The sequence below is a fragment of the Camponotus floridanus genome, unplaced genomic scaffold (genome assembly GCF_003227725.1).
Source record: "Camponotus floridanus strain SB8 unplaced genomic scaffold, Cflo_v7.5 scaffold5, whole genome shotgun sequence".
In the NCBI taxonomy this organism is placed as follows: Eukaryota; Metazoa; Arthropoda; class Insecta; order Hymenoptera; family Formicidae; genus Camponotus; species Camponotus floridanus.
Window position 1 is genome coordinate 1,274,576 of NW_020229658.1, and position 17,250 is coordinate 1,291,825.

General features: G+C 32.6%; 2 protein-coding genes across 5 annotated transcripts in view; one reads left to right on the forward strand and one right to left on the reverse strand.

Moving 5' to 3' along the window:
• Positions 1-17,250, forward strand: part of LOC105258031 (28S ribosomal protein S24, mitochondrial) — a 139,665-nt gene that overhangs the window by 3,386 nt on the left and 119,029 nt on the right. Inside the window, exon 3 of the mRNA XM_025412321.1 lies at positions 9,360-9,857. Within this exon, the coding sequence (XP_025268106.1) occupies positions 9,807-9,857 (51 nt within the window). The 5' untranslated portion in view covers positions 9,360-9,806. The remainder of the gene's footprint in view (positions 1-9,359; positions 9,858-17,250) is intronic.
• LOC105258014 lies at positions 465-15,750 on the reverse strand. Of its 4 annotated transcripts, none has more exons than XM_020029428.2 (3): positions 11,472-11,628; positions 3,497-3,679; positions 465-1,848 (listed from the first exon to the last, which is right to left on the reverse strand). In XM_020029428.2, the coding sequence occupies exons 1-3, from the start codon at positions 11,611-11,613 to the stop codon at positions 1,496-1,498; spliced, it is 678 nt and encodes a 225-aa protein (XP_019884987.1). In that variant the 5' UTR covers positions 11,614-11,628; the 3' UTR covers positions 465-1,495. The 4 variants fall into 4 exon arrangements, with proteins under 4 accessions (XP_019884987.1, XP_019884989.1, XP_011267329.1 ...); XM_020029430.2 differs by having other exon boundaries at positions 466-1,830; XM_011269027.3 differs by lacking the exon at positions 11,472-11,628 and adding an exon at positions 15,246-15,750 and having other exon boundaries at positions 468-1,848.

Below are 17,250 nucleotides of genomic sequence, written 5' to 3' on the forward strand. Positions count from 1 at the left end.
TTTGCGGGGAGACATTTTTCATGACTGTCGATTTATAATCTACACTAATCGTCCCTAATTGATGAAGTCGGTAAACGATTGAGACTAATCGCATACAATATCATATATAAGATTGCAAGTTCTCACAATTTATTTATAATAACATGTTTTGCTGGATTTGCCAACAATAGTCGATAAATTAATCACGATATCAAATATGATATGGATCGTCGCGGGGGATCTTCCAAAATCAATTTATCTTGCATAAGTCTGCAGGTTCTTACAATCCATTTATAATAACATGTTTTGAATTCATCAACGATAATCGATAAAACCATTGTGATATTAATCACGATGGATCCTTACAGGGGACCTTTCAAAATTGTTGTATATGATGGAGATTAAGATATCTAGAAATAATATAATAAATGATTTATTATACTGATATATTAAAAAAGAAACCTTGTAATACACTAAAATTAAATTTTATATCTAAATCTTGATTATATTTTATTTTAAATGGCAGTGACTGATTGAATATAATCGTTTCATTTAATATTTAATTTCATTAAATATTCTTAAATATTCGCACATCATGCCATCATGTTTTTTAGAATACGTCGCGCATGTGAAAAGATCAACGTTTTTATGAATCCAATGATCGATTTTGGTCGCATTTTCGATTCACCATTTTTCGTAGGCCGATTAAATTAATTATTTAATTATTGCTCTACAATTCAACAATATTTCCTTAAATATATATTATCTATTCGTTCAAGAAATTCACGAAGATGTACTTTCCATTACAAACTATTCTATTTTTTTTTTTAACTTTTTATAATTTATCTTGGATAACATTCTTCAACTTTAATCATATATCAAATATATCAATCTATATATAATCGATATATCATGCTACGATAAGTTTTTTTATACAAGCATTGACAAGAATATCTGTTAGCTCTTCTTTTTTCTTTTTATTGATTCCAAGAAAATATTTGTCATCGATAAAGCTATAGAATCTCATGTAAATAATGAAAATTAATTTTAACTGGTGTAATACGTTGTTTCATTTGAAGCAAAGTTTTCTTCGAATTTAATCTTTTCCATTATCGCGATTTTTTTCACGAGATCATGTGTAGAATGACAATTTTTCGCACAACTTCTCCTTGGGATTGGAGACATCCAACACTTTTTAGAGAAACGTGAAAACGATTTATACAATTCGGAATGATATTAATACTTTGGTGAATTTTGCTCGTTACTTTTATCCCTTAATTATGTCACAGCGCAGACACATCTAGTCACTTCATTTAATCACTCTTTCGTTATACCATTGCAACGATAACGTCAAAAACAGCTTCATTATCGAACGGTCATCTTCAACGTCCGTTAACCACCCGAAAACTTTAACAAAGAGATCCACGAGACTACTTCTTCTAGATCTCATCGATCAGTTCGATCGTCAGTGTTAGTCCGATAATCCTCGCCAAGAGGATGATCTTTTCAAGATCTTCTACGCAGGCGCCTGCATTGGTCTGTGAATCGGCACCGAAATCACGTAGATGTCCACCTTTTCGCCGGTCGTCTTGTCGATGATTTTGCCGTAGTTGACGGAATCGTAAGAAGGCGGCGCGAACAGATGATAAGGTGGTGGTGGAGTTTCCGTAACTCCAGGGGTATTTATCGTCTCGGCCCGCTGTGCATAGGGCACCGATAAAGATCGGCTACCTCGTCGACAGCACCATTCGGAGCAGCTGACAATGAGGAAGAACGCCACCAGGCCGCCGAATGAGCCGATGTACCAAACTATTGACCATGGGTCCAGCGGACTCTGCAGATCGCTGTTGACTACAACAAAACGGGGACCTGTGAGAGAGCAGCTCTCGTTAATAACCAGAAATGTGTTAATTTGTTAAACTATATGCTCATGCAAGAAGATTAATAAAGGTGCAGCTGCAAAATGAAGAATAGGATGTTTATAACGAGAATTTAAAAAATTAATTTTTTAAATCGATTAATTTTTATAACGAGAAATCTTGGCGAATCATGTCAGAAATTTTATAATTATCACGTTAACGAATAATTGTGATTCGTAGATTTGCATGAAATTGAAATGATAAAAATGTAATTTATAATTTGAATATGAAAGGTGTAAACACATACACATACACATATGTATATAATCATATTTTCATTTATTCACATAATCTTTTATTGTTATGATGACATGTTTGATAAAAACATCGAACGTCGGATTTAAAATTACATTGCTTATTTATCGTTAAAAAATACAAGAAAAGTATTAAGAAATATTTATTTAAACATAGTTGTTAAATTTGCATATTTTATTTGCTAATATAATTTGCTTGGAATCTTACACAGCGTATTTTTGTACTTTATACTCGCGTTGAAAAAATTGGCAAATTGCTTTGCGAAAATAGAAGCGATAATGATTTCGTACAAATGGCATATTCTACATTCTTGATATGGTTGCGATAAATATTTTTAAAAAAATTTTAAAACCACGCTCTTCTTTTTCATTGACGATACGCGCGTGGAAATGACATTCTCGATTGCTGTTAATACATGACGAGCACGAAGTGAAACTTGGAAAGACGATGTAAATGAAGATGGAACGACCACTAATTTGCATAAATCCTTGGCAGGAGCGGCATAGATTATTCTTTGCAGTCGTGATTTTAACGGAACGCTAGTATAGTTGTGATTTAAAATCTCGTTTGTCTATGATTTTATTGGCATTAAACTCGATTCTTTATAATGTAATATTTTTAACATATTGACTTCTTTCGATTTATGTTCAATATTATGCAAAAGATAAATATGATTACTAATTATTTATTACTATAATCAATTAATAATTATTTAATTTTAGACATGTAAATGTAAAAAAATTAGATAAAATCTGTTGCTATTTAAAATTTTTATTATTATATTATAAAGTTATAGTTTTATTATTATATTACATAGTTTTTCTCTCGCCATTGAAAATATTTTGCATTTATTATATAACATTTAATAGTTTTGATTAGTAAAATGATTATATAATTCGACATCGTTTACGAAGAATTACATTAATCATCTCAGTCATAATCTCAGTCATAAAAATGAGTATGTCGTGTTTCATGGTAAATTGATTTGTATTTGACGTCAGAGGAAAATATTGGAAAAAGAAATCAAGAGTATAGTACGATATGGACGAAACGAAGTAATAATAGTATATAATTATCGATATGTAAATATTCAGCGAAATGTTAAAAATTCGATAGAGTATTTCCGCTTTTAGCGTTTGCTGACCTTTATGAAAGCTTGATATGAATGTGAATATAAAAAAATATGCAAGCGTGAAAAAAGATTAATGAAATACATCTACACAAAAGCATCACTGAATGATGCATGAACATGTTCGTTGATAGCAACAGGAAGTGCGCAATACTATTTATTATATGAAGTCATTCTCTCGTGTTCATAAGTAAAAATGATTCATATTTTTTACCGATTTCTTCCGTATCTCTATCTTTTTCCACTTTCTCGTCCTTCCTTTCATAAATTACATAGGGCCCTTCGTCGTCATCGTTGGATTTCGAGTCGACTGAATGATTGTCGTTTACGCTGTAAGTGGCTTTATTGCTCTCCATTCGTCTTTCAGCACCGATGCTGTAACTCGACACTGCGTGAGCTGCGACACAAATTGCAACCAATTAATTAATGTGTACTTAATTTTATGCTTGAATATATAAATTATATTTTCTGAAATTTGTATATGTGTATGTGTGCACTGAGAAAAATCGTTTGATTGTATCATCAAGAAGTATCTGACAGAAGACATTTTGCTTAAACCAAGCAGAATTTCTAATTATCATAATAAGACTCGATTTTTTATAATTAGAACGTTTAATAGATTTCACTACAAGGATTTGATTAGTATTTTCTAGTTGGATCTATAATATATACTTCTTGTTATATTAACTAAACATGGACAGAGTGATGCCATTTTTTGTAAATTTAGTATTATTACCAAGAAAATTTGGTAAATTTAACAGGAAGAAATTAATCATACTCATCTAGTAATTCTTAAAGGAATTCTGATTCGTCCATTTTCCAATAGACATACTGATTGAATCTACCAAGTTTCTAATTAATGCAACCAAATTTTTTCTCAGTGTGATATATGTATGTGCACTTATATCACTCTTACTCTTACATCACTCTTATTCTAAAAGTATTCATATATATATATATATATATATATATATATATATATATATATATATTTCTGGATAAAATTAACGCATAATTTTTTTTCATTTTTTCTTTAAAATTTTTCGTTAAAATTTAAATATCAGCTTTTAAAGAAAAAATGAAAAAAAAATTATGCGTTAATTTTGTCCAGGAGTATATTTGGGAATATATAATGTAATCGTAGTCATTTAATTATCTTTGATATTTAATTCTCGAATTTTTAATATATATTTCTAAATCTTTCAAATATAATTAATATGTGATTATATTACAATTTGATGTAGAAAAGTTATCTTTTTCCTTTAAATTATTATATATTTATTAATCGCTTTTTTACTCGTCCTTTTCCTCAAAAAATTTCAAATATCACGCAGTTTATTTACCGCTTGCTCGCATTCCCAAATAGGACACAACTATACGTGTATTATCGAACGAGATCTCAGGGCTAAAGATGTTGTAACACCTAACAAACAACTCCGCCTGTCACTCGCTAACTTGAATCGCAATGTTAGAAACTGCTATTCACGTGCTACTTATTAAGCCAACTCTATTTCACCGTCAGTCTTGCTCCGATTTGTTGGTATACGCGTATCTTTTAATAAATAATAATAAAAAGACTAGAACAAACATTCGTAATTATTAGCAAATCAATCATAATTTGATTAATTATTGCCCAGGTATTCTAAAAAACTTTTAATTGCAAACGAACGTTATGTTAACGAATTTATAAACGAAAACCTCTCATAATCATTTCTTTAGTATAAACATATTGATGATTAGACGGTCGAATAAATTCAATCAATATAATAAAGATCCTTGACATTTCCAAGTAATTTTCACAAATAGCTTCTTTTTCGTAACAAGATTAGTCTGAATAGCACGTTCAAAAACTATTTTTGTCTATTACAGTATCAATATTTGATTTTGCTTGCAAAGTTAAATTTATTCTTAGGGAGTCATATCGACATTAAGTATTACCGCAAAGTAATTTCAATTATGAACAGTCTGGAAAGAAGTTTCGCGAGTTCATAAAAGTCGAAGATCGCGTTACGGTCTTTAAACTTTTATCTGTACATAACAACATCCGTTTTTACAAAGAAAAGGAGTAATCGAGAATATAAGAAAATAATTTAATGCTGAAATAATAATTATAAAAATTTCAGATATAATTAGCGACAATTAACAAATATTATTGTCAAGTCTCTCGATAAAAAACATGTTTTTTTTTTGCTTTTCTTTAATCAATTATATGTTGATGAATATTTTGCTGCTCTGTGCTATTTTCAGCTCATTGTTTTACACTTACAAAGTGATAAGACGTAAAATCGATCGAAGCTCAAGCTTCCCTTTTTAAAAGAAATGCTGATATATTGTTACTACATTTTCTTAAAGCGAGGTGTGGTCGATACCTTTCAGTTCTGCCAGAAACTCGCGTCTCTATCCTGACACGATTACCTACTACTTAGCAGCACCGTTGCCTGACCAGATTTGGCTTTGGCTTTATAGTCAGAGTCACTTACGTTTAAGAACACGTTACGATCCGCGCTTAAAGTTGCTTTTGCGTTAAATGCAAATTTGGTCTAATATGTTAATACGGTATAATTTGCTAATACACTATAATTTAGTAATATGTTATGATTATATTGTAGCGAGTTGAAATACCCTTAATATAATTTCGATATGTCGATTATATTTGAGGCTCTTTAAAATTGATCAAATTTATGTATAAAACTCATATGTGAGAAAGATGAAAAATACAATTGTAATAAATACTTCTTCTTGCGCGATTGTATTAATAAATGTTGCAAAGCTGAAAAGAGCACAGGGAAATAATAAATGATTTTAACATATCAGAAATATATTATGAATATATTATGTCAACACATAAAATCCCATTTCAGATAAGAGATTAATACTTTTCGATAAGTTTTATTTTGATAAAATAATTAATAAATAATAAAATTAATGAATATTTTCAAAGTCCGAGGGGGGGATAAGAAATACTCAACTTACGTGTTACTGTCAAGATAATAATTCTTTGTAAGCATGATCGTTTTCAGTTTGTTGATCCGTCGTATCATTGAAGGTTGTGTGTAATTAAAGACAAAGTCACGCGAAGTAGAGAGAGGGAGAAAGAAGAGGGGAAGAGAAACGAACAAAGACAGAAAGAGACGTAGTCGTGTCCTGACACTGTGTATGAGAAATGTCCATTACTTTTTGCTAGCTACGGCCTCGTCAGAATCACAGCATCCACGTTTCGCGAGTCACGTATGCTTTTCGATAAACAAAACCGATTATGAGAGGGATTTCCACAGACATGAATAAGTAATTTAAGTCGCGACAAATGAAAACTTTTCGCAATTTTTTATGCGCGCGTGCAACTGACAGACACAAGTGCAAACCTTATAATAAAATGAAATGCGAGAGAAGACGATCCTGATTTTCATCTCTTTGATATACATAACGATAGTTTTTTACCATACATGATAATAAGACGCTTAAGTCACACAACAATGTCGCGCTATAACAACAATGTGTGAAATTCAGCGGTCGCTTTGCGCGACGTATAGACGCTATTGTTTACATGTCGCGAGGTCGTCTCATCATTCACGCAGCGAGGCTCGAAGGGGAAGAAACGTGGCGCAAGTGCTCCGTATTAGATCGCGAACAAAGCAACAGAATCTATCTTCATCTCATCTTAACATCTATCATAACAGGTTTGTACTTATGTCAACTGCACGCGTCGCATAAAAATCGCGTAATTTCACATCTGTCGCGATTTAAATTACCTCATATCAGTGGGAATGCGTAGTAGTGATTTCTACTTCGTATTATATTTACATCGATGCATCGCGCATCGCAAACGTGTATGGGAAACGGTTAATATTAACGTTGTTACGATGTATTATGCGACAGACGTAGCGTTTACGTAACGGCTCTTAGGCGCGATCGCGAGTCACGTTTCAGCAATCGATCCAAGTGTTTGAACGTACGATTGACTACGCCTAAAATGTTAATTTTTTCGTTTATGACCAATGACCAGCGAAGCTCACAAGGTTGCGCTTTACATATATATATTATAACATCACGATGTTATTCTGAGCATACACACTTGGTCACGTGAGCAGTTTATTCACGTGAGAGGAACTTGATCTCGGTACTTATAAGCATTGTCGTCTCGATAGGCTTTGTCTTTATATGCTAATTTGCCGCTCGTAATCCGAAATGTGTCGTGAAAATAATTTATTTGAAAAGAACTATAATACTGTTAAGCTTTCCAACAAGATGCTTAAGAGATAATTAACTTTCCTTATTTACACCTGCCGTTTCAATTATGTAGCGTACACAGACGTACATATATGTTTTTTTATTAAGAATATTTTCAAAATATTATACGACTATATGACATGTTACCAATATTATCGTGGCATATTTATCTTGTCTTTGTTAAGAAACGTTACATATCCACTTTATGTTGCTGTACGTTGATAAACTTTTCTCTCTCACGTAAACTTTTGAACTTTAAAAGAAGGAAGTCTCTTTAAAGTCTTTGCCGTTCAAACATTTCCTTGTGAAAATGACTCCTTCTGTTTCGCGCGAACGTTGTTTATAAAGTTTTATTTGACGTGCGCGAGAACGACTGAGATACATCGTGGTTACGGAGACACCGAGTTGATCGAAATATTTGCAAAACTCTGGTCAGCAACGGAATCAAGACAAATCGCTGACATAGTATAGCGACAAGTAATACTTTGAAATCTTATAGAAAAAAAAGATTATATAAGAGTCTAGAATTTATGATTTTGCAATCATAAATTTTTTTTAAAATGTTATTAATTCAAGATTTGTGCGCATGCAAAAATAAATTGTAAAGTCTACCTTTTATAATTCTATTTGTCCTCTTAATCAATTTTAAATTCAATTTTAAATAAGCTATTCATTTTTACACAATATTTGGCTTAAATTAATTAACATCATTTTTTTTATTTTTATTTTTTTTACAATGCTTCGTTATAAGCTCGCAAATGGCAAGTTAAATATATGATTAGATGTCAGAGTAATAAATATCATAAAAATCGATTATCGTAAAAATCGAATATCTCTCGTATCTTTCTTTATTTCTCATAAAGAACGCATCACGCGACGAGATACTCCTTATGCATCCACATGCGCACGTTATCGGGAAAGTAGAAAGATTCATATGTGTACCTCAAGCGAGGTTCAACGTGAGACATTTTAATGATCGCGTATATCCGTTGCGTATATCCGAATTGGGTTGATAGATCAATAATTCATGAAATTATAGCTCGGCGCAATACGCACAAGTTGCACATTTTCATTCATCCATCATCATGCATTCGCCATCAAACAGCGGCATACATATCTGCCTCTTAAAATTGTCTGCTTATAATTGTCGCTTATAATTTTAGCCATTTATTCTCAGTGATGTAAATCTAGCTTGAAAACATTAATTTTAATTATAAAATAATAAGTAGGATAGAAACGTTGATCCCCTAAGATTTTTCGAAACTGATTTCGCAGCCGGTTTTTCCACTTTTTTCAAAATAAAGGATTTGTTTATATAGATTGCTATACAAGTTTTGTCCGCTTGTTTGACTAAAAAACTATTTTTTAAAGATATTTTGTATCTAAATTGCATCGTAATCTACATGACAACTTTCTATCGTTTATCGCTTTTTTGTTATCAAGATTTTTATAACAGGATATTTATAATAAAAAATAAATAAAAAATCATGTAGTGTCTTATATAGATAAAATTAATAGCTTTCAAACACATATACGTTATATTTGGAATATCTAATCAATGATATAGATTAACAAAAACACAATATTTTACTTACTCTTCTTTATAGATAATAGTCTAAAAGTACTAAAAGTTTCTTAGAAACGATAAGATAAGTTCTTATGTTTATATTAAACAGTGTCGGACAAAGTTTATATAGCACTTTAAAGCACTTAATAAGAGGTGAAATGAATTATTATTGTATTAAATCTCACATATATACTTGATGATATACATATGTGTATAATAATATATATAATTATGTATAATAATATATGTATAATAAGACATGTATAATAATATATAATTGCAGATACGTATACGTGTGTGTCACGTGTCTTGCATCGAGGCGACGATTCGATCGGCGAAAATCACGTCGCACCTGAATCTTTCGTGAAGTTAAATTATTCGCTGCGCGAAGGAATCTCGGGAGTGCCGATCAAAGTATCGCGCGAGTGAATCTCGGGAGTGCCGATCAAAGTATCGCGCGAGTGAATCTCGGGAGTGCTAATTCATGTATCGTGTGATTGGGCGAAAGTGCCAATTATTTGTCCCAAAAGCGTGTTATTTACGCATGTTTGCCGATTAAAAGCAAATGCGTCAAAGGAAAAGAATCGAAATAAATGCCGCTTGAAATATCGGACGATTGTGTTATCACATTAATTGGAATACGCGGCTGTAATTACAGCAAATTGTTTCGGTTAATTTGTATAAGTGTACTCTGACGACATGAAGGATTATCAGCTGGAACATATCAGCGATGAAGCAGCGAATGGAACAGCATCTCTTTTCTCTATCTCTCAGCAAATTGGTGAGTCCAATTAATTTATTATGTCTGCATCACATAAATTGTTTGTTACTTGAAAATGATATTGCTGCAAAAAGAGCTGCATCCCTATTGGAAATATATCAATAGCGGCACATAAAATATTTCAATCTGTAACTTGAATCGAAACGCGACATAAAATTTGAATAATATTTTTTACTATTATGCATACACTGCATTGAAGATATCTGTTATTAATTAATAAATAATTGCACGAGATTGAATAAATTAATTCTTATAGAAATATTTCAATCAAGTATTTTATTAAAGTATTTTATTAAACCTTGAATAAATAGCATTGATTGATCGCGAATTAACTATACGTGCATGATTTTATGCTCGATTCTCGAAGCTACCTTAATTTTGATGGCAGCATCCTGATAACATTGTTTGCTCTTTCAACAATTATAATCGCCGCTTTTACGTAACTACTGAATAATTGAGATCGGCTTTAACGATCGTCCATTTGTGCTATTGATGTATCCAAATGTAGAATATATTATTAGGATTTTTATGTACCCACTATACAATTGAGAAACAAAGAGCTCGACCATTTACATATCAAAGTAGCCATTGATGTAAAACGCAATACTTATTAACATATACTTATTATATTAATTATATATTCACGAGAAGAATAAAAAAAGGGGTGAGTAAGTAGAGGTACAATTACAGGTGATGCGCTCACGCGCAATTGACTAATAGGTAATTAAATCATCCGACGATGGTAAACAAGTGACGCAATCATTGAGATATAGTGGAAAACAAGCCGATTGTGCTCGCGAAATCATCTCGACGCGAAACGCGATATTTGGAGTCTCTTCGATTCCCTCTGCAACGAGATATCGGGAATCGCTCGACACGATCGTGACCTTCGAGTACGCTTATTCAAGTTCGTTTCCTTTAGTCTCATCTCGCCTGCTCTCATCTCGTTCGCACTAAACGCATCTTATTCGCGTTGTTCCATTTCCACTTCGCATCATTTTCATCTCGTTAAAAAAGAATCTATCGAGCATCGATGAATTAATTAACGATACATGTACAAGAGTGCAATTATTCCATTGATATCAAATATTAAATAATTATTAATGTTATTGCTTCAAATTTAATTTAATTTGAGAGATATAATCTTTAAGATAAAATCTCTAAGATAAAATCTCTAAGATACAATCAATAAGTTAGTATATGCGAGATATTTATCAGAATATTCAAAATGCAAACGGAATTTTTTTTACAGAATGACTTTACTATTTTTGTAATTTTCCATTGAACAATTTAATTTGAAAAAAATATTAATCATAAAAATAATTAATATAATTTTTTTTATATTTTTTTAATTTTTTGTTTTACATTTATCGTTGATAGAATCAAATTAAACTTATGAATGGTCCTCCCTTTTCCCTCCAATTATCTTCGATAAAAATCTTTGGAAATGAGAGCCAGAAACGCGGATATCATTTCGTATTTTTACTTAATGATCCGATCACGTAATTTTCTAAAATCTACATAAAGATGCGCCTAATTGTACTCGAAGAACGCGATTGTATTCGAAGAATTGCGAATTATTCAAAACTTTATCCGACAGTAAAGTTTTCGTACCTTGTCTAATTGTACTTTGTGACCAAGTCCGGCGTGTTCTCCTGGCATCGCTCCAAGTTTCGTGATCACCGTATATTATTATCGGAAGTATTGTTAGTTGGTTTAAGAGGGCATCTATATAGAGCCTATTGTCGATGAACATGTACAAGCGAGTGTTGTCTCCTTCTCTGAAGAAGAAAGAGTATCGGTCTCGTTCTTCTCTCTCGTCTAGATATAGATCAAAAGCGGAGCTTCTCGCCTATATTTCAAAGTCAAGTGTATATAAGATTCTGACGTCTTTCGCGCAACACACATAACAAGCGGATAATTTATAATGTAAATCATAATACATATATATTATATCGAAGCTTGACTTTCAAATAATCTGGCCTCTAATGTATATACTGATAAATATATATGAATGATATGTATAAATATATATGAATGGATGTACCTATGTTAATTTTGCTATATCAAGAAATGTCCGGTAAATATATTCCGATTGGAAAAATATATTACGATTAATATATTACGATTGGAATAAAAAAATTCACAAATTTCATTCGATATGACCCTTTTTCTTTTTATTAATGTACAACATTATGAAATTTTTATTAATGTACAACATTGTGAAATTAATAATAAATTCGTAATTTTATAAAATAAATTTCTTGATAAATTCAGAGTTAATATTTATCTCGAGAAAAAGAATAACAAGAAGATTCGCAGTTTTAAGTATACTATCTTTAAGTATACTTATTATTAAATGTAGAAAGTTCGTAATTGTGCGTTAAGGATTCGCAGGATATATTTGAGGCTAGAGATATATGTAACGGTTTCCAGTTGCTCTCTTGTACTTCTATATTTAGCAACGAGTACATTATATGTATGATTATGTTCGTATATCCGTTAACTGACATCTAGACCGGTTATATAGAAAATTTGTAAGATACATTCGGTAAAAGACTTTAATATACTCCTGGCCAAAATTAACGCTTAATTTTTTTTCATTTTTTCTTTAAAAGCTGATTTAAATTTTTTTAATTTAAATTTTAACGAAAAATTTTAAGGAAAAAGTGACAAAAATATTATCCGTTAATTTTGTCCAGAAGAATATATTTAAAGTAATGATTTATATTTTAAAATTTGAAAATTGCCTACACACATTTACTACATACATTATTGTACATTGCATACTCTTCATTTAAGAGCAATGATAAAATAAAATATTTTTTGAAGGAAATAATTATATAAATATATAACATATTCATTGATTTTAAACAATTATCGATTTTTTTCTAATCCTCTTTTAATATTAATAATAAATTATATGTAATTTTATAGTGTGCTTGAGAAGTTTTTCCACCATGATAAAATTTTCTTGTAAAAATAGTATCGCGGCAAAAATGATCGCATTCTCTGGATTATAGGTACTTTTGTGTGGATTATTCAATAGTTAGATATGGAAAAAGCTGCTGCATCGACATTGCTCAGACGCCACTGAATTATTACGATGTACTCTCGTTAATAAAACAATGCCGTGGCGCGTGGCTTCTTGACACTTTGCTCAGAATTAAATTTCCGCGGAGAAGAATTGAGTTTCGAAATGAAACCGAAGATTATTAAATAAATTTCTTCGATTCTTCGTTTTATATTTGTTATTCTGAGAAATTATTCTAGTTAGGCAAATGACTTGAAAGAGCAATCCAATAATATTTATACCTTTGTAATTAGAAGATTAATAAGTATCATTTTTTATTTACATAGTATCATTAATTACGGATACATTAGTCAGATAAAAAAGATGCAAAGTACAGAAGCGCAGGGTCAAGTGTCTTGTTAATCGCTTTATAGAGCACTTATTGATTATATGATCGTGTTCTTTCGCGCGGATGAAAGGAGAAAGAGGATAATAGTTGCTAAACGTACAAGAGGACGATTGAAAATTTCGTATATCGATCGGTTCCCGACGTTGAAAACGGATCAAGTCCGTCTCACCTGGATGGTTATAGTTCAAGTCAAATTTTGATCGATTGTGAGAGCGCGCGCGCGAGATAAATCCGTCATTCATAACGTACGCAAAATGCACACGCGATAGAATACAATGCATTCGCGGAATTAATCGCTTTTTAATGCGAGTTCTTTCGTAAATCATCCGTGCTATTAATGCTTCCTGTCGCATACAATCTTTGCGTATTCGATATAAACTTTCGATAATGATGTCATGTGAAAGCGCAAAGTTCTCGCTGCATCAATTGAGATATCGATTTACAGAAATATAAAGTATAAATTATGTATCTTTTTTCCAGAGAAATTTTTTCATTGAATATTATCGTATTTGAAGCCATGTGTATTTAAAACTTTGTAAAAATTTTACAAAGAAATCTTGAGATCACTAAAATATTTGTTTTTATTGTAGTACATTAAATTAGAAGCAAATATTTATTTGTATATTCATTTTAGATAATATTTTATTAATTTTCATAATAAAAAATTTTTAATCTATACTAATTAATATCAATGAAAAAATTTCAATGAGATATTGAAATGATTTATGCTTTTAAATTTCAGAGCGTTTTTTAATTTTAAAACTTAATGATTTTTTAATTGTGAAATTAGTGCATGCGTCATGTATTGCGTAATATCGAGAGCTTTGAGACAATATTCTTCGAAAATCGACTAAATTTTGAAATACAAATAATTTATTCAATATCTTTCCATCTTCCTTGACACGGAGTGTGTCTAAATGCCTGGCTAATACATACAATAATTGACTTTAGACAACCAAAGTGAGATGGATTTGGTTAATTAATTAATGCTGGAAAGCTTGCAAACTGAAGAGTCTAATCGAATTATGGAAATCTCATAATCGTATGGATTATACCGTGCTTTAAATAATGCAACGTTATCTATATTCGGAGCTGGATCGATCGAAACGCGGTCCAATAAACCAAATTTTCTTCCTCAAGCGTGTTTATAAAACTTCTGCGATGCCTGTCTTTTTTTTCTTTGTTATCTTTACAGTGTTTTGGCACAGATCATTTCTTTGAACTGGTTTCGTAATATAGCACATCGCGATCCAAGCGCAATATTCGAAGCATCTCGAAACGGAAATGACAAATTTAATGCTAAGTAGTTTAAGCAAGGTCTATTAGATGCTATGAAATTTCTGTCGCGATTAATATATATTTCGTTACTGCTTTATTTAAAATAAATTGTTTTACATATTAATTCCTTCATACTTAGAAAATTGTATAGAGGAAGGAAGAGATTAAAGAAAATTATTATCGATTTATGTGGATTCATTAGTATAAAAAATTATTTAGATAGTATTTTTTATCACCTTATTTTCAAATGAAATACTTCAATATTATGTGTACGATTAGTTTCGAGCGATTTGTAGTTTCATTCAAAGTCATTTAGAGTAATCTTGAATTAAAATACAATCACAATCGATAAATTAATCACACGTGTACAAGTTGATACCCAAAATAAACCAGTGTTCAAAGACCTTGCACAACCGCGACACACGAGATCGCTTTTGTCGGTACGTTAGAAAATCAAAAACAAAGCGGATCATTTATCATCTCATCGCAATTCTTATCACTTAACGTGCGATAAATTCTGTGCACAAATAATAGTTCGTTGAAAAAGTAATATAAAAACTCCCCCGGGGAAACAAAAAACTCGCATGACCAATCACGAGATCTCGCCTTTGTTCCACCGACAAGATATTCATCGTAACGAGATAAATCGCGCCATGCTCATCGGCGCGAAACTTTACCTAGAACGTACCTGGTATCGGCGCGTTGAGGAAGGCCTGGTTTTTCGCCACGAGAAACGAGACGATAACGAAGAGACACCACGCGAGGATGATCATCCTGGATCGAAGCGATCGTTGATCAGTGGAAATACGATCCGTTTGCCGATCAGCTTGTCGAACTGGCTCGGTCGATGCGCGCACTTTACGTGACTTTCACGTGTCTCTTACGCGTCGCACGCATGTAAACTCGATACCGGTCGCACGATGATATTTCGCTTATAAAAAGAAAAAGGGAAAAGAAAAGGAGAACGATTTTTCTCGTCGGCACACGTGACTCTCGTTTCACTTGATGTGGCGCGCCGCGCAGACGACTCGGCTTCGCCGACTTCTCCGACCGGTTAGCCAGCAGTGAACTGCTCGTGTTCCTACCTCGGGTATCGTAATATACATAAAGTCGCCAGATAAGCCACTGACACCCCACCACGGACGCACCTCGTCGTGGGACGGCCCGTTCCTGCTCGCTCTCTGGTGCGCGCCGCTGAAGTGCTTGAAATCCTCTCGCCTCCCAGTGCGAAGTACAACAACGTGGTCCCCTAACTCGCGGCCCCGCTCGTCCCCCCACGATACGCGGAACGTGATACTCGCGATCGTGATCGTGTCCCTTTTTATTGTCACGAAAATTGATGCTCTTTCCGTCGACGGCAATTAGCCAACTCTGATTAATGATGACTCTGATCATTCTTTCTAAATGAGTAATGAATATAAATTGAAAAAGAATATTGTATAGTTAACGGTGTTTTGATTTCCGTGCTGTAATGTGAGAATGATGTATATGTATATGTTTTGAACATTTAGATTTTTAGGACGTACATTTTTTTTGCCTCGAGTTTGCTTTCTTTTTCGCGACTGGAAAAGAAACGGTCGGCTGATAATGATTATATATAACTCTAAATGCGACAAATATACAAATGTCCGCGTCACATGTTGATAGTAGGCGAGTAATAAATGGCAAATTGATTATGGAACGATAAAAAACTTGCGTATATATAATGAAATATCGGTTTTGCTGGATCATTTAAATACCAAGGCAATAAAACATAAGCTCGATGTGAAGTGTTAAGATCACCAGATCACCAGTCGTCATGGAAATCCTTTCGTAATCGCGCGCAACGATTACGGTTTATTTCCACGCTCCTTGATCCAGCCGCATGCGTGTCGTTTTTTCATTTCTTTTTTTTTTATTAGAGTGAACTAAAAAGAGAATTCAATTTTTTAAGGCGAATTTGCGAGACGTCGATCTTTTTTCTCCCGAGTCCTCGACGTTTCCATAAGTCTTCGTTCGGCATTTACATACGTGCCTGCTTCTCGAACCGTGCAGAGTAGATATCATTATATTTCTTACGGTATATCTCGCCGTAAAATTGAAAAAAATTCGTCGACTATAGTCGCGCATTTAGAGCCACACATTTTCAACTTATCGGACGGTACCTTTATGCAGTTTGCATGTAAAATGGCAGAAGGACCAGAGACAATGGATATTTATAACTTTATAAAGTTACCAGAATTATGAACATTTGTTTTTCTCTCTTGTGGCATTTCGTACAGGAATAACAGAAAGAGATATATACAGAGAAGCTTGGGAATAATTATGATAACTTTAACGAAAGTTTCATATACACGGTCATATACGCGCAAAAATATTAAAAGATATAAATACGCACAGGGAGGAAGGGGGCGAAGAGTCATCGATCTTCTCGACGATCGATGGAAACAAATGTGTATTTTCATCCCGATGGAGAAATGGCCAAAGATACGTGACACGACAATTGTATAGTTTTTTTTTTTGATAAGATTCGGCGCGCGCGCGCATCTCGGCGACACGTGTGTTCGAGAGGTAATGATTAATGTGAATCATATGATGTTTCCATCGATAAGCAAGTCATCCAGTCACGATGACGAAAAGATGTCACCTTTGTCGAAACGTTACGAGATGATCCAAGAAACTCGTGAAAATCCTATTGCGTCAGTTTTCCGCGA

What these genes read in the sequence shown, in the direction of transcription:
- LOC105258014 (XM_020029428.2), bottom strand. Translation starts at nt 11,613, where the DNA reads ATGTTCATCGACAATAGGCTCTATATAGATGCCCTCTTAAACCAACTA. An exon ending in ACAAAGTACAATTAGACAAG is followed by an intron (nt 3,680 to 11,471) that starts GTACGAAAACTT and finishes TTTGTGTCGCAG; the next exon opens with CTCACGCAGTGTCGAGTTAC. An exon ending in TAGAGATACGGAAGAAATCG is followed by an intron (nt 1,849 to 3,496) that starts GTAAAAAATATG and finishes GCTCTCTCACAG; the next exon opens with GTCCCCGTTTTGTTGTAGTC.